Source organism: Thermobia domestica, chromosome 15 (assembly GCF_964235325.1).
Source record: "Thermobia domestica chromosome 15, izTheDome1.hap1.1, whole genome shotgun sequence".
NCBI lineage: Eukaryota > Metazoa > Arthropoda > Insecta > Zygentoma > Lepismatidae > Thermobia > Thermobia domestica.
In genome coordinates this window covers 161,993,552-162,012,515 of record NC_137468.1, presented here as the reverse complement: position 1 = coordinate 162,012,515, position 18,964 = coordinate 161,993,552, and the positions used below count along the sequence as shown (strand labels likewise).

The window sequence follows — 18,964 nt, the reverse complement described above, 5'->3', positions numbered from 1 at the left end:
TCACTGAAGCCAAGTTTCAGACATTGTTGCCTGGAATACGGACAATACAAACCCATGAGTTGTCATTACTAGGGACGCCACTCCACGAGGATGGCTATGTTCATAAATTTGAAGAGCATTTAAATAGTATGAAAATAATAATGGACAAATTGAAACAGTTGCCTGCACATATAGCTTATTTTCTTCTAAAAAACTGTTTAGGCATTCCATAACTGACATATTTTCTACGCACCACTCCAACGTGGACCATGCCATATGTTGTCCTTCAACTAGACAACTTACTGAAAAGGGGTTTAGAATCAATTATTAATTATACATTAAACGAAAGTCAGTGGAGGCAAGCAAGTTTACCCATACGACTACGTGGTTTAAGCATACGAAAAGTATCTGATTTGAGCTTTCCTGCTTTTTTGTCTTCGTGCCATGGAGCAGTTTCACTCGTCTCCAACATTTTACATAACACAGTTGATGAAGTGAAAATTGCCCATTTGACAGAGGCACTAGAGATATGGAAAGACACTTATAACGAAATTCCAGAGACAAAAAGAATACAAAGGAAATGGGATGACATATTATTAAATCAGATAAGAGAAAGGGAAATAGTTTCAGAAAATCCTGTTGATACTGCCCGTCTTAAAGCGCTTCACAAGAAAGATTCCGGAGCATGGTTGCAAGCTACACCCTCAAAAAACATAGGAACATTTATGGAAAATAATATCTTTCAAATAAGTGTAGCCTTACGCCTTGGCATAAATATTTGTCATGAATTCACGTGTGTATGTCAGAATCAAATGGATGCTAAAGGTCTACATGCTTTAAGTTGCATTAGAAGCAATGGGGGATTTTCACGCCACGGAGAATTAAACCGAATAGTAAAGCGAACTCTCGCCAGCATAGACATTCCTAGCATTTTGGAACCAACAGGAATGTTACGGGATGATGGCAAAGACCAGACGGAATTACTTTAATTCCATGGAAAAGAGGCCAGTCTAGTGTGGGATGTTACATGCTTAGACACTTTCGCACCCTCATACATAACATTAACCAGCGAGGAAGCAGAGGCAGCTACTGAAACCATGGATGTTTTTAGTAAAGAAACAAGTAAATTTTTGACAAATTTGGGGTCAGCTTTAATTAATAAGTCAGGTGACCCTAGAAGCAAACATTTCCTGTTCCAACGGGTAAGCCTTGCCATTCAAAGAGGCAACGCAATAAGTGTTTTCAATTCATTCCCATTCACACACAAAATGGATGAATTTTTTTATTTAAATAAATCCTAAAATATTTTGCTTAAAAAAAATTACCGTATTGTAAGTTTGGTTGAGAATTGTCAAGAATTATACATGAGAAGCTCAGAATAGTACACGTGTACAAGATGTTCAACATGTACCGTTAAAAAATTAAATACACATTGTTTATAATACAATGATTAGGAAAAAAAAATTAAATTTGAATGTTGGAATTAAAACGTAAAATTTGTTTTCTAATAATCATTTATGTCCAATATTTTTGAGGTTATATGAAATCCTACTGAAAAATGTAATATAGTATATGTAAAATTATATCAAAATGTCTTAAAATATTGAGTATTTTGCAATAAATAAAATATTACATTGTATACTTTGTACTAATACAGAAACGAAACATGACAATTTGAAATCTGTTTTCTATATTTTTTGCGGTACCAAAATATTTAATGAAAAATGACTTACGTATGAGATTATGAGATTCATAATTTAGTCGCAAGGCGGCACAAAGAGCCTGCTGCGGTAATACTTTCTTGTGGTAACAGTTTAAGCTAATTGATACCTGCGGCGGTAAAATTTAAATATTTATGTCCCAATGTTGACTATGAAAATTCATGTCACGGCGTTGAAGTGGTAACACCTCTCATCCTATACTTTTCCACTATTTACTTTTAATACTTTACTACGTAAGACACTCTTATTAATTTATTATTAGCTTAATGACACTTAACTGCCGAATGGTGTTTCTTGCCTGTGGCATTAATTTGGTGAAGAAGAACATTGATTATATGGGATAGGATTTCAGCCAGCATTCCCCAACGATGCCTTAGTGACCTCTAACAACATGGAAAATTTGGTGTAGATTGTTGTAAGACCCTAGGAGGAGAGTTCTGACAAAATAAAAAAAAAAATTAAAAAAAACGTGTAGGTGAACCGTAAAGAACCTCACTTGCTGAGCGCAACTATTACATACGTTGTGGGTTATTATTTTAAGTTCTCCGATAGGTCCTAGGTCTCCAATAGGCTATTTTAGGTTCTACGTCCAAATCACAATAAAAAATGAACTTTAGAGAGCTTTCGAGAAAAGCGTAATATTAACAACCATAAAAATGGGAATTGGAGTTTTCAGGATTGGAGTGCAGATCATTAACAAGATCAGGTATGCAGATGATAACGGTTATTGTAACTAGAACCGAAGAAGGACAGGAGATTATTGACAAAATAGTTGGTACTTGGGAAACTATATGGAACGGAAATAAACATGGAAAAAAAATCGAAAGTCGTGACAAAATACCGTGGAAATGCACCCTTACGGGTTAGAGTAGAACAGAGAGAACTTGAAAAGATCGATTATTTCAAATATCTGGAAAGTATTTTGACGAAAGACGTACTCCACCAAGGAGGTCAGATCAAGAATTGCCACAGCCAAACAAGCATTCAACAAGAAAAGGTCACTCTTAACTAGCAGCCTTAATATTGGGCTAAGAAAGAAATTGGTCAAGTGCTATATATGGAGTATTGGACTTTATGGTTCAGAGACTTGGACATTACGGAAGTTAGAAAAGAAATATTTAAAGAGCGTGGAGATGTGGTGTTGGAAGAGGATGGAGAAGACAAAATAGACAGAGAGAGTAACAAACGAAGATGTTTTAAAATGAATCGGAGAGAAGATGATGCTGCTAGCCACCAATTGGATTGGACACATCTTGCGAAGAAATTGTCTTCTTTATATTGCCATAGAAGGAAAGGTGGAAGGAAAGCGAGGAATAGGAAGAAAAAGAACGCAAGTGATCGATTATTTGAAAAATAGAAGAAAATATTGGGAGTTAAAAGAGAAAGCTGAAAATCGAGAAACGTGGAAGAAACATTTCCAAGTCCAAATTGAAAATTAAGAAGAAAAAACAAACATTAGACCCAGGACCTGCCAAAAGGCAGGATACTTAATAATAATAATAATAATAAACCATTTATGTGCCTTGGGAATCCTAATCGGATGATTATTTTTCTGGTATAATTTCGGTAGCAAATCCTTTTGCCTTTCCTGCCAGGCACTAAATGAAATGTGATAGATTGTATATATGTTCTGTGTGTGAAAGCTAATGTTAAAAGAATGAAATATTACAATCACCTATATGAATATGCTTATTTTCGTAGAGTTGAAACGCCATTTTTAAAAAAAAGTACATATTATAATTTTATTTCAGCCTAAACCTCACCTTCCGACGCTTCCGTATGTGATTGGTCTGACAGGTGGAATAGCAAGTGGGAAATCGGCCATTGCCCAACGCCTAGCTGATCTTGGTGCTGGAGTTATTTACTGTGATAGACTAGGACATAATGTGTACAAAAGAGGGAAACCCTGCTACCAAAGGCTCGTTAGTGTGTTTGGAACTGGCATACTTGATCCAGAATCAGAGATAAACAGAAGAGCTTTAAGTGAACTTGTTTTTGGTGACAAGGTAAGCTTTTCAATCATTTGTGTCATGCGGATAATAATAAAAATTCTCCTCTTTAATAAACATTACATAGGACCAGAGTTGGTTGGTTTAAACCAAATAGTGAAAAAAAGAACGAAAAATGCTTTAAATCGTGTAAACTGCATGGTGACGCTTCCACATATCAAACGAACTGCATTAGTTTTATCTGCTTTTCACCTTTTAATCAAGGCGTCCTATGTTCAATGCTCGGTCGAACCACAACTCTTCTTTCAAGTGTAAACCAAGTAGCAGTTCGGATGTCACTTTAAGCGAAAGTCTTCTCCTTGATAACCTCGGTATTACATAAAAATGTTAAGCGTAAACATATGAAACGAAACCAAATTGTATATTTCTGCTTGCTTGAATGCCTGTTGTTTTATAAAGAAGCAAAGGTTACTTAAAGATATTGATAGAAATTGGCAAAATTTATCGACTGTCTACGTAGCTTTCAACATTCGCTTGGATTGGACTTTCAGCTTTAATTTTATTAAATGATACGTACATACTAAATTTAGAACTTAATACTTCAGTTTTAGCGTACTGATTATGTTACGTTGAATGTAAAATTTTACATGCAAAGGAATAACGGGAATATCCCATTATTGCTATACATTTAAAGTAATAACAGGATTTTCCTGGTGGCTAAGGCTGAAGTTTCCCGAGTTAAGAAATTTACTGACCGGACCACCCAACTTTATAATGAAACGGGACAGTCCTGATTTCCGAATAAGCAAATATACTATTGGTGTTGGAGCAAAGCGGGTGGAACTTCCATTCTGCTGTGCCAGGTCCAAAAGGAGGAAATTTCTCTCGAATGTATGCTGAAAAGCCTTTGGATTCCGCTTTAAGCTTATATGACTCCTTCCGGCATAACCCGGTTGTTGCATAATAACACCATGGCGAAACAAACTTATTTCTGTTCATATGTAATATAAATACACAGAGCAAATTATTTAAACTAAAAAAACGGGATTAACCCCCCTCAAAAAAATAAAACGGGTTCTTTGTTGTTGTTTTCTCTTTTTAAAAAAAAAAAAAACATTATTCTTACCAACCCTGCATAGGACACACTGAATATCATGCGTACGTAGTTCCCAGTTTAATCTGTGATGAGAGTGTACGTGGTTTAGATCAACATTTAACTGAAATTTCACTGTCATACAGCCTCATTTTTTATGGGGGACGTTAACACTTTGAGTGATGGGCTCTAAAGTGCAGGCTTTCCCAAGAATGCTGGGCTGTTTTGCAACATTTTAAAAAATTATATCTCAAAATCTAGAACAACTAAAATAATACAACATGCACCGTGTGAAAGCTTAGACCTTGCTGTTTATCCTTATATGTAATATTCTGTATTCCAGCTACAAAACCATTATAAATCACAAATAACATGTATACGTACTGCAAGGAAAATGAATGCGAATATGAGAATTATTATCTCAAGGTTATTCACCTTACATATTTAATATTTCTGTTGCTACATTGTCTGGATCAAGATTTGAAGCTTTCCTGGCGGCGTATATGATAAAGTTCTTCTCGGGCAATCAGCCAGGTGAAAACTGGTGGATAGGCCAACGTTTCGAGAACGATGACAGTTCTCGAAACGTTGGCCTATCCACCAGTTTTCACCTGGCTAATTGCCCGAGAAGAACTTTATCGTTGTCTGGATCATTCTCATAATCGTCCAATAACTCTCCTTCAAACAAATCACCATCCCTGTCGCTCAATTCCGCCTCTAAACTGAAGCGTATTGAATCGTCGGTCAAACAATAATCACTTTTTTTTAACCCTAGCGATAACAAAAGTATTAATTACGATCTTCACGCCATCTACTGACGAAATTCCGAACTACGAAGTCCAACGGATATTTCAAAACTGCTGACTCCGGATAATAAAGGGAGGAAAACCATTGAAATACATTTTGAATCACATCACGTATGAATACGGAATCCGCAGTCTACGAAAGATGAGCTACTCCGTAAAAATACGGAATTAGCGCTCAAAATGTTAAGAGTATTGCATCTTCCAAGAAAGACTTATTTCTTCCACGGGTGTCTATTTGCTTGTAGGAAACAGTGTGGTTCGGTAATTGAGCACTAACTTTTGGTGCTAGTTTCGATCATAGACGTAGCCAAAATTATTCCAAGTAGGGGATGTGTCATAAGTATAATAGTACATATTATTATTTCCTTGTTTTTCGCAGAAGAAATGTTCATTTCTTTTCTCTCTTTAACATTATCCCTCTGTACTCAATCATGTTCTCCCCCTCCTTCAGGTTCAGATTCCAAATACAAAATTCCGGTATTCTATCTTCCCTGGAATATGTCAGTTTGCCTTTACATCAAAATAATAATGTATTTGGATGTTTTACCATCACCACCACCAATTTGCCCCGCCTGCACACACACTTAAATATCTTGTATTGCAGTGTGTAGCACAATATCCGTTTCTAGGAGTCTCTAGATATGTAAGTATTGCAATCGGGGATCTCATCCGGGTTTCTCGTTCAATGCGATTATGGTGCGGTACTTCCAACAGTCGTTTATATGTTCTCTTCTGGCTTCGGTTAGCTTTGCACAATTAGATGAACATCCAAATCGCTAGAATTAACATCAGATTATATTTAATTTCAATAATAATTCCTTCGTCACTTTCTCTTTGCTGGATAAGTATTCAATCTAGCCTATTCACGTCTTCTAAACATTTAAAAAAATGTAATGTCATACAAATAAATTAAATCCCCTCCTCCACACACAAATAATGTTACGACTCCAAGATTTAAGAAAACTAAAACGCTTTCCATATCAGTAGTACAGGGTGTTCCAAAATGAATGTCGTGGTTTTAAAGCTTTTTAGTATTTATTACAATTAACTTAAAATAACTTACAATTATAAATAATACATCAAAGGAAAGAGTAACTTAAATAGTTTTGTACGCATGCAGACGTATGCACTGTTTCCTCTGTCTGCCATTAGAAAGCGCTAGTGGCAAAGATGGCAACTAGGTAAGCATAAAGCTTTTTGTGTTTTACATTTTGCAAAGACTGAATCTGTACTTACAATGCAACGTACTTTCAGTATTAAGTTTAATTGCAATCCACCAAGTGATAATAACATCCGTAGATAGTATCATCAGTTTGAAAACACCGGCTGTCTGTGCAAAGGGAAGAGTACGAAACGACCAAGAGTGACTGAAGAACGTGTTTAATCTTTCACGTATAGCCCCAAGAAATCAGTTTGAAAGGTTAGTCGTGAACTAGCAATTCCAATAGCGTCTGTGTGGAGAATTTTAAGGAGATTGAGAAATAAAAAAAAAAAAAAGAAAAAAGAAAAAGAAAAGAAAAAAAGAAAGAGAGAGAGAGAGAATTGAAAGCAGTTGTTGCAGCAATTACTCCAAACACACTGATCAAGGTTTGAGAACTCGCCTATCGACTCAGTGTGTGCCGTGTGACGAATGTTACTCACATTGAACACCTGTAGCAAAAACTATTTGAGTTGCTCTTTTATTTGATGTATTATTTATAATTGTACGTGAAATGAAATAAATACTTCAAAACCTTAAAACTCCGATATTCATTGTGAAACACCCTGTATACAAAACTCAATTAGAGGAGTTACAATCCTTAGGAACCCTTCATTCGATACGCCACTGGGTTCGTTCTCAGGGCTTGTGAGTTTGTGGTGACTAGCAGCATGTTTGTAGACCTTCTCAGGGTTCTCCCGTTTTTTCCTACTACGTTCTCTGTTCACCGTTATTTCATACTCCTTCACTGTTATTTATCATCCATCTGTTTGAGCCCAAAGGCCATAACCGTGGAACATTGAATTATTCATTTCATTTCTGTATCTGTATGCTTTTAGTATGAGAACAAAATCGGTAAATATAATCTTTCACCACCTTGTCATGTAATGCAGCCGGAATCCCGAATTACTGGTACTTTTGATGTTGCCTTTCACACTAAACAATGTAAATACACACCCATACACGAAGTTAGCTGTTTTGTAGAGAGAATAGTAGATAGTCACACAGTAAAATGTGTATGTTCATCATTGACTATAGTTTCCGTTTTATCTTCCCGTTAGTTTCGTAATCGACTCTCACCCAGTTAGCCTGTGTATGGTCTCGTCACTGTGCCATCAGTAGCGTACCAGTAATAACGTGTAGCAACAATTCCAGTGAATTAAGTGTTGTAACGGCATAATACAGGAACAAGGAGTGGGTCAACCACAGAGGACTAACTGGCGTCGAGAACAGACTAGGTGGGCGAGCGGGGCGGTCGCCGTGGGTGCTGATAGAAAGAGGCGACCAACGAGCAAGAAGAAAGTCAAAAAAAGTATTGGAAATGAATGACGATGCGTCGCCCCGAAAAGATATTGGCACTATATTAAATCAGTATTGTTATCGGTTTGCAAAGAAATAGATTTGATAAAAATGTTCTTGTTCATTTCCCTGGCAATCCAGACGTTTCAGTAAGAGTCACGATAAGTTTTTACTTATAACGTAAAGGAAGTTATATAATTTGTTAGTGATGATGTGACTTACAAGGTGCCGAGTAATCACTTCTATTGTATGCATCAGCGTTTTCAAAATCAGAAACGGTCAAAGTTTGAAATACTTGTTCGGCATTTTAGTGGTGATGAGTTTGCTTAGTTAATCATGCTTTTCTACCCAATCGGATTAATCACGACAGTCAGAATGAAGGTATGAAAATGAAATGAGTGAAGAGACACTCAAGTTGCTGTTTGCTTGCGAATATTAAAAATCAAGGTAAACAAGGGGAATAATATTATTTTCGAACTTGAAGCAGCTGTAGAATAGGGGCTTAAGGGCCCAGAACTTAACCCAACGAATTTGTCTTTTCCAAAGACTGATCACCACCAGTGATTTTTTTTAATTCATTGATATATGAAATGCTTCCAATTTGAAGGAATATATTGGGATCATTTCTGTCGCCAGGATATTTTTTGTGCATACATATCTAGTTGTGTGATATTTTTATCTATCTACATACATACAAATCATGTACACCCTTTATACGTATATATTTTGTAAACTACTTTTTACGATGCTTTCCATCCTAGAATGAGACCCTACTACTGGACAAATATGACCTAATCATTAAAATGGATCTGGAGTCAATTTTGAACTGCTCCTTAAGCGACGAATCTTGGATTCAAACATACTTACCTGTGGAATTAGGGGCTCTTGGTATTCAACGATCCGAGGATATGGCGATTCCTTCCGTTTTAGCGTGCTACCACGGATCTCTTCGTTTAGTCGAGGCTCTCCTTCCGCCAGGTTACCACCTGGACCCAGATGGCACAGTTCAGATGGCTCTACCAAATGGAAAAATTTAACAGATACAGATCTTCCAGAAATTAACAAAAGAGGTTCTCAGGCATCTTGGTGTACACCAATTGCATTGCATTTCCATGAACTTCTTTTACAGTCAGTTATTGCTCCAGAGGATAAAACCAGAATTCGTGCTGCCTCATCGCTACATGCTGGGGCATGGTTGAATGCAATACCTGCTTACAGCTATAACTTTTACTATTAAAAATAACTATTTCCAAACTAAGCTACTCTTTATTTACGGATACGGGTACATGCACACAAACTTCAAAAGTACTTTACTAATTTTTATCCCCATACTACTAAATAATATTCTTCACAGTACTTATGACAAGCCCACTTGCATACTCCAACTTCATTGTTGCTCACATGAACTCTTCACTCATGCGAAAGCCGGCCATCCTCAAGCCCCACCACAGACTATTGACAGTACCCTCACACTCTTCCACGTTCTTCACAGATTATTGACTATTACACTCTTCCACATTCTTCACATATTCACTATTAGTACCCTCCCCACCATTAGGTCTTCATACGACTAATGAAACATTTCGAATCGCTGTCGCCTTAAGATTAGGTTCAGCTGTTTGTGAGTCACATTGGTGTTCAGCTTGCGGGAATCAAGTTAACCAACGTGGTCTGCATGGTCTTTCATGCATGAAGAATATGGGTAAACACGCTAGACACTCCTCTGTTAATGATATTTTACAAGCCCTTACCACAGCTGGAATTCCTTTCATACGTGATCTTGCAGGCTGTTGTCGTTCAGATGGTAAACGACCTGATGGCATGACATTAGTTCCATGGATGAGAGGCAGATAACTAGTATGGGACTTTACATATTCAGATACATTTGCCCATTGAAGTCTCCCATTAGCTGTTATGAATGTTGGAACTGTTGCTAGTCGTAGAAAGGTAGAAAAGCAAAGGAAATACAACCACCTCCGTGATAAATTTATTTTTACCTCAATTGCCATCGAGACACGTGGTGCCTGGAGATCTCCAAGACGCTTTCATTAGAGAAGTAGGCAGACGCATTTCTATCGTTACTGGAGTTCGTTCAACGTCTTTCCCAATTCAACGCACAGCTATTGCTATCCAACGTGGCAACGTGTCGTCGGTTCTTGGCACTTTACCACATGGAAGGGAACTAGATGAGGTGTTTCTTCTCTAACATAAAGGACAACACTGAACATTTATACAACTGGACGACATAATGTACAAATAAGGTAATTACATAAATGAAACCGAAGAACAGCAGAGGAACTTAGAAAAGAGAAAAGACTGCTTAGCTTTTATATAAACTTTATGTACAAAATCTTGTATGTAAACAAGTACTTGTTTCCTGATGCGACAAATTATCTATATATATTTAAAATTATAGTGTTTAAACTTATAAAAATCACTTAAATGTAAAATTCAGAAAAAATAACAATGAAATAATATAATGAATTTAAAGTTAAATTTTTAATATAGATATATTTGTGTGTGTGTGTTAGTGTATTTTTAATATGTTAATTAATAATAAGTAACCTTAAATTCAGAACTTTCATTCATTAAAAAATTAAGTAATTACTATAATTTTAAACATATGCAGTAGTCAAACAAACTATATTTTGGATTTTAAATACAAACATTAAACATATTCTTTATGTCCACTGATCAATATTGAGAAACTCGGAAAGAAGGTTCCTTCTGAATTTCCGTTACAGTTCACAAATTGGTACATTGTAAATACTCGTAACTTTCCATAGCTGTTCTCCAAGTGGACCTGTATATAATCAAAGGTAGTTTTGTCAAGTTTAACAGAAAGTCCAAAATAAGCCTCTTGAAAAGAGCTCGTATTTGTTAGCTGTTGCAATGGTCTGTCCCAGAAGCTTGATCAAAATTGAGCGTAGCATAACAACATAAGCTGCTTCTCTTATATGTAATAAATAAATAAATAAAAAGAGAAGAAAAGCTTGATAAGGTGAATGTAGGGGGCGCCGAATTCTACTTCGCCCCCGGGTTCTGTAATTTCTAGCTACGGCTCTAGTCGAGGGCCGTACGAGACAATGTACAACATTTTCACAGGAACTGAATAGCCATATTCAGTTTATAAAATCGTTCGTCGTACACTGATGTCATAGGAAGATAAAACTGTTATAACGGTAACCAAAATATTTACTCACTAAAGAAAAGCAGAAAAATTTATTTATTTACCATTTTAGTGGAACACTTGACCAGTCTGCCAATGTCCGGTGGTACACTCTACATTGGATGTTCCAACGCGGAGGATGTTTTCAAGGCGGATATCAGTTATCTAAGAAAAACTTTCAGCTTAGTTTAAGAGATTACGTAAGAAATTTATTTTCAATAACGAGCCAGGTGGACCGGGTTCCACATGGCTGCATTATAATCAAGTTTTCTCTTATTTATTTTAAGAATCAGTGAGATGACATATTTGCTCTGTACGCAGCTGTACTTTGATAGGGAATTCATTTTTTGTTTCATTCTCATAAAAATGTAATGTATGTTACGCTGATCAGTTTGTCTTCCTTTTTCCCATTTCTACGTTTATTTTAGTTAACTTCTACTATATCATTGTGTATGTAATTAATAATGGTTAGAAGAATGCAATTTTATTTTCACAGAGATCTCTTATAAAAGAAAATATACAAATATTTTTGTTCGTTATCAGTGTATAAGGAACAATGTTGCAGTATTTGTGATTGCTTCTTCTAGTTAATATCAGGTAGTCTAAATAGTATTGAGCATTTGTTTGGAGCTCAAAATGTGATGTGAAAATAACATTATGAAACCACATGTACGCCATTTTATTTGGTGACCTTCTGCCCTATTCCCGCCAACACTATAATTTCGTTGCTGTAGGACTTCTGTAGTTTTGGGTCAAAAAATTATGATACATGGTTTTCACAGGCCTCTTTTGAAACTATATTAACTCCATTCAAGGAGTTCTGAAGAGACCGAGACAAATTATAATATGACGGTGCTAAGTTCGGGCTATATGATGAATGCCTTAAAATATCCCAGCGAAGTTCTCTTAATTTTTGACGGGTCGTTAAAGATGTACGGTCTGGCATTGTCAACGTGGTATACGACACCCTTTCTTGTTGACCAATTCTGGCCATTTCTTTTGAATTGCTAGGCGCACTCACGTTAATTGTCTGCAGTACAGGTCCCAGTCTCTATTTGTTCTGTCCGGCAGTAGTAGCTCGTAATATGTGATGCCCTTGCAATCCCACTTAACTCTCAGTAAAACCTCCCTGGGCAACAGTATAGGCTTTACCACAGACTATAAAGCTTCGACCACAATCTTTTTGCACATTGCTATCGTAGGTTATCACTAAGGCCCGGATTTTTATGTTTTTACATATTTTTTCCTTTGTATGTACGCTGGTGAAAATATGAAATGTTCGCAAATTACGAAGTAAGGAGCCATATAAACCAAAATCACGTTACATATTTTTACATATTTTGAAGTCTGTTACATATTTTCCGTCTACTGTACATATTTTTAAATAAATTCAGTTTTCAGGCTCCTTTTCGCTAATTTTCTTTAAATAATACGCAAATAACAATAGGCCTATATATGTAATAATAACTCAAAAAGTACTTTATTTAATTATCTGTATTTTTTCTCTCACTTTGTTCAACCGATCTGCATTGAGGGAAAGCTGGGTTAAACCAAATCGTACACTCTACAATATTAAAAAAAAAGTCGTCAGTTATTGCTTTGAATCCTGAAAAAAAAAAATCTGTTTTCTTATATATAAATAAAGAAAATAATATAAGGATTTTTGTGCTTATCGCCTTTGCAAGCAGACGCCACTCGGATGTGTGCCAACAAAACAAACTAAAACGCATACAGTTGGCTGGCTTTCTCACCTTTTTTTGTATGTGCAACCTGTACGGAAACACAAGAAACACATTGTGCAGGGAGAAACAGGTGCGAAAATTGACCGAAAGTTCCAGTCAGTTTTGAAGAGGAATCCAGGATACCTAACATTGAGGACTGCATGCAGGATATTGGATGGAGAAAAACGGAGGCCCCTGAGGAAATCAGTCCTGGAAAATGTCATTTGCTGAAGTTCGCGCCTGTCACTTCCTGCGACGTGGAGAGGTCTTTCTCAGCCTATAAAAGGATCCTGACTAACCAACGATTCTCTTTAGCTCCTGAACAATTGGAAAAGTATGTAGTAGTTCATTGAGCATCAGCAAAGTAAGCGCTTTTTTTTCTAAGATTTTTTTTTTTATTATATACAATAATGTGGTTTTCATTTTTTCTGAGACAATTTCATTTGTTACTAGTAAAAGCTTGAAGTATCTGTGGCAAGTTAGAGAATTTTTCGAATACCATCATATAAAATACTTAGTGGTTCATGGTGCGCTCCGAAAGTAAGCGCTCGTTATTTTAAATATTTTTTTTTCTATTTCGATATTCAATAATGTGATTTTCATTTCCCTACTGGACAATTTCATTCCTTTTTTTTAAAAAAAATGAACGTATTTGTGTCAAGTTAGTAACACTAAGTGTTTGATTATGCAATTCATTATATAAAATATTTAGTGGTTTATTTTTCGTCTGGAAAGTAAGCGCTTTTTGTTTTGAAGATTTTTTCTATTTTGATATACAATAATGTGTTTTTAATATTGTGTCTACAAAGTCTATTTGTTCCTTGTTAAAGCTTGAACGTATCTATCGAAAGTTAGTGAAGTTTTCAAACGCGCAGTTATAAATTTGAAAGTTCCAAAGGTAAGCGTTCTTTCTTTTAAATATTTTTTTCTCTTTTGATATTCAATAATGAGATTTTCATTTCTCCACGAGACAATTTTATTTGTTTTTAGTGAAAATTTGAACGTATCAGTGACAAGTTAGTGACAAAGTTTTTCCATTGCGTAAAATTATTTAGTGGTTCATTGTTCGTCCCAAAAGTAAGTGCCTTTTGTTTAAATAAATATTTTTTTGTGTTTATACGTTCAATAATGTGATTTTTAAATTTCTTTATACATATTTTCATTTTTTCTTCTGAAAATTTGTACGTATCTGTAGGAAGTTATTTACACTTGTTAAGTTTTTATTACATAAATATGTTACAGTATATTAATTAGCTAAGAAAATAGCACAGACACAAAATAAACACGAAAAAATATTTTTACATATTTTCATATTTTTAACATATTTCTTACATATTTCATTGATTTTTGCTACATATTTATGTACATATTTCGGTACTTTGGACTACATAAAAATCCGTGCCTTAGTTATCACTTTTCATCACTCGTGATTAACCGCTTCAGACATGGCTCTAGTTCGTTACGTTTCAGCAGAGATTAATTCGATCGAGTAAATGTTTTGGGGTTAGACCATGTGGCACTCAAACGTCGAGCTTCTTTCTCCAAATGATGGAAAACTATTTGGTAATAGACGTTTAGGTCATTGGTAATGTTATCACTGCTTACATGACGCTCATGTTCCACTTTTGTCAGAATACCCTCTACTTCTGCTGTAATTGCCACTGTGAGGAGCATCTTCGACATCGAAATTTCCAGAACGAAATCGACTGATTCATCTTTTGGCTGTTATTTTTGGCAACATATCTTACTCATAAACAGCACAAATTTCTTCAAGAACGTGAAGAATATAGGATGAAAATAAATGTTAGAAAGACTAAATCCATGGTGATTGGAACGAAGTGATCGGTGTCAAATAGAGAAGTAGGAGCGGAGGTAATAAAACAGGTGACTAGTTTTGTCTGACAAGTAACACTTCCCAAGTGTAACACTCCTATTTGTAAAAAATTGCCAGGTAAATACTACACATAAAATAAAAGAATATATATATCCCCCCTCCAAAATGTGATTATGAAATATCAGAGATGCTATTTGTGCAATGAAATCGGCCTTTCATGCAAAATAAAATCGTAAAATGTAGCACAGTTTTGCGAAAATTTCAGTTATCTTCACAGCGCTATACCTTACGTCTGATGATCAATAAGAATTTCACATCTACTATTCAACTGTCATCTGTCGTTAGACGGCACCCGCTACGACCCATACACCGTGGGATTTGGGATACCAACACCATCTCGTGCGTAAAACATTCCAAACTTTTAGACTACGTAATATACGAAGGATCTTTCCTACTTGGCCTAAACTTTTGTTTCTAGCAATTTTACTTTGAAGTAAATGCCTCTTATTACTGTGTTAGACAATACTGGAATCTTAGGCTACTAAGTTTTCTTTCATTTTCTTTTCTTTTCTTTTTTTTTTTTTTTTTTTTCGTTGCCATGATAACTTCCACATTTGATACAAAATAGCTAATATTATGTATGTGTTGACTTGAAGAATAAAGCGCATTTTGTTGGCCCTTGAATAAAGAGAAGAAAATGACTCATAAAATGTCTCGTTGAGTTTGGGGGTTTAGCGTCCTGTTCAGCACCACGGCTATATAAGATGTGGAGCTACAGCATAACGTAGGATCTGAACCACATGTTTCCGCCGAGAATCGAACCCTGGTCTCTCACGCCAAAGAGGCGTATGCTAACCATATAGCCACGAAGAAGCTGATAAATTGTTTCGTGTGGAGTATTGTAGTTCAAAGAGCAAACACATGGATACTATGCAAAAGCATTAAAAAAACAAATATGGATGTGGAAAGGAATGGAGAGAATTGGCTAGGTCGAACGAAAATCGAAAAATAACGTGTTACAAATAGTAGGGTAGAAAAGAACAACTTCAGATGTAATTAAAAAGATGATGAGATATTGAGAAAGAAGTGTATTATGAGAGTCATGATAGAAGGAACGGTAGAAGGAAAAAGAAGAGGGGGAGAAAGAGGCTACAGCTGATGGAGTGTATTTAAAAGGAGAAAATTCCTACGTCAGGATGAACAGATTAACTGCACATTTTGGTTCATAGAAACTTCACAGATGCTGCAAGTGATCTGCAAATAATGGCAGAATATCTATGGTTAAATAAAGTAGTGTAATTCTTGTGCAAGAAAGATATAAGTGACAGTGAGGCATAGTTTGGTAAGTCTTGTATATTGCGTTCTTCAAGATGTTTAAATAAGATAATCAATGCGTTGACAATGAACCACTTAATGAATGACTGGTAACTGCTTAAAAGCATTTGATAATTATTCATTGTTACTATATATGGAGTCCAACACACACGCACTGTAATACGCGAGGGCTGTCGTGGTGCCGAAAATAAACGAAAAAGTGACGCATTAATAGCGAGAGAACCGAGAATTACATGAAATAAAAATCCAGCTCAAATATGAACGTCCTCGTATTATTTTTTTGTATCAAATATATTTGTTTGGGAATGCGCGTAGACACAAAAACAAACGAACCGATACACATTCCCAAATTATTTAAAGAAACTGATCGATTGGCTTGTGTAGTTGCTAGAGCATTTCTATTTCAAGTGTGTCCCTGCTGGTGCTGCTGTCGATGTGTATTTTCCCGTACTTTCCTCGAAAGAGAAGAGACATGTTGCTGCGGCCGAGATCCTTCAAAAGTTGGATGCGGGCAGGGTTCTCTCCCCAAAGCAAAGGGAAGGTTTCCTCCGTAGGATGTTGGCGGGGGGTGGGGCCGAAGTATGTTTCACTTTTTTTTTCCCCGAGGGCATACTTGAAATATAAAGGCTGTTGCAATATTGGATACCTCTCCATTGCATGAAGTAACTTCACACTTAAATGACTCCAGCTTTATTAATGAAAGAACATATATATAGCATGTAGAGGAGATATAAAGATTTGCTAGTGACTGTGCAAGGATTTTACAATAGAAGTTAAATACAGTAGTAAGTGTAACAAAGAGTGATTTTGTTTCGTTTTCTCACAGGAGAAGCTAACAAAGCTCAACACCATTGTATGGCCTGAGATCTTCAAGGAAGTTGAGAGATGTGTGAATATGCTACATGAAGCTGGAAAGAAGATAATTGTTGTGGAAGCAGCGCTTCTGCTCGAAGCCGGTTGGGATGCGTCGTGCCATGAAGTATGGGTGGTGATTATTCCTCCTGAAGAGGTAAATATGCTTTACTTTTTTATTTAAAGTAAATAAATAAATAATACTACATTAAATATAAATCAGAGAATGAAATTGATAATATTACTACGAAATAAAGACAGTAGTTCTAAAATGGAATGGAATCTTTGAGTTTTACGTCCCACGGTTATGCCGGTTAGGCTAAAGGAGACGGTGATGATGAGAGATGAGTGAAATGGTGGAATGAAGAAAGTGGGAGGAAACGGGAGAACCCCGAGAAAACCCACGAGCACGGTAGTTCTAAAATGATATTAAACTACACAGAACTGTCTTCTCTAGCAACACTCACTCTTCAGCACTATTTGTTTCTTTTTCTTTTTTTTTTTTTTAACATTCTGGTTATATAGTCTTTTTGTTTGATTAGTGTTTTCCAAAGTTTATTTTTATTGCTTCTCTGCATTAAAGCTATTCGCCTAAAGGAAGCAGTAATAAACTTCAAATATGGAGGACAGTGTAATCCAGTTCTCTCCCTTTCTTTCGTTTTTCTTCATTTTTCTTTCTTTTTCTTTTCTTCTGCTCTTTTTTTCTCTTTCTTTCCTTTCCTTTCTCTTTCTCTCTCTCTCTCGCTCACCTCCTCTCTGTAAGTGTATTTTGGGGTTAACTTTTATGTTTCTGGTTTTCTGTTTTACCGCTCATATTTCTCCCGCTATTTTTTTTTTTCTTTTACTTGCAAAGAAGTCCTTCAACGCCGTCAGGTCTTCTTTAGAATTTTATTATTAAAAAAAAAAAAAAAAAAAAAACTATACTGATGTCAGGGCTCATAGGAAGTCACTTTTTTAAATAAAAGTTTTTTTCAAGTTGGTCACTAAAAGTTACTTTTTGGGGTGGTAAAGTGACTTTCGTGTGATTTGGGTTTTTCATTGGCAGTTTTCTAAGAAAAATATAAAAATAAATGGAAAAAGACAGAAACTGTTTACACTCTTCTGAAAGTTTCAGTACTTGCTGCCGCATGTGGAACAGCTTTATTCTCACTTCAGCTTTTATTCTTTCTAAACCACAGTGGATGCTTAAGCTCTCAAGCTGGGGTTGAGATCCCTTCTGTGTCTATTCTTTCTTCTATCATGATAGTCTTTTAGTTTTCTCTCTTAATAGTTAACGCTCCGCTCAACGTTGTGAGTGTGTTTCATCATGTTCGTCTTGTGTCTTGCTTCTTGTATATTATTCTTAAGAGTAGGTGATGAATTTGAATATTTCATGGCTGTGAGAACTTTCAATGCGAAGTTAAATATAATGTCTGGGATGAAGAAATTCGGAAATAGGCCAGAACTGGTTCCACTTACTCAGAAGCTTCTTACATCTGCTAAGTCTGCTCACCGTAACTACAAAGCATACTTAGAAAACCTAAGAAAGGAGGAAGCTCAAAAAGAAGTAAAGAAGAAAAGATGAAACAAAACAACAAACAAAGAGAGAGGTGACGGAGAAATTGACAAAGGAAAAAGGGGGCATGACGAGATTTTGGTCACTTTTTCGTGTGCTTTTGTCATTTTTCAACTATTTACCAGACCACTATGAACCCTGTGATGTGAAATCTGTTAACTTGGCCATGTCTCTAAGTTGGCTACCAGCTTAAATTGACCTCAGTGTTACGGAACTTGCATTTTCCCACAAAGTGTCCAGTACTAACTACTTTGTAAGTTCGTCTATCTTGGAACGTGATCGCATAGAACCATTGTTATTTCTATGATGTGAGTGATAGATTTACATTTGCGTATTGGATCCCTGAAGATTTGGCAGTATACGCGATCTTACCCTTACAAATACCTTTTACTGTTATATTTGGAAGGACAGTGAACCCAAAGGAAAAAACTTGTCCATTGAAATAACTTCCCA

At 35.9% G+C, this 18,964-nt stretch overlaps 1 protein-coding gene across 4 annotated transcripts in view; it reads left to right on the top strand.

Moving 5' to 3' along the window:
• The window catches only part of Ppat-Dpck (Bifunctional Phosphopantetheine adenylyltransferase - Dephospho-CoA kinase), a 220,825-nt gene that overhangs the window by 186,887 nt on the left and 14,974 nt on the right, over nucleotides 1–18,964 (top strand). For all 4 annotated transcript variants that reach the window (XM_081740329.1, XM_081740327.1, XM_081740328.1 and 1 more), the window contains 2 exons: nucleotides 3,452–3,706; nucleotides 16,931–17,113. In XM_081740329.1, coding sequence (XP_081596455.1) covers nucleotides 3,452–3,706; nucleotides 16,931–17,113 — 438 coding nt within the window. The remainder of the gene's footprint in view (nucleotides 1–3,451; nucleotides 3,707–16,930; nucleotides 17,114–18,964) is intronic.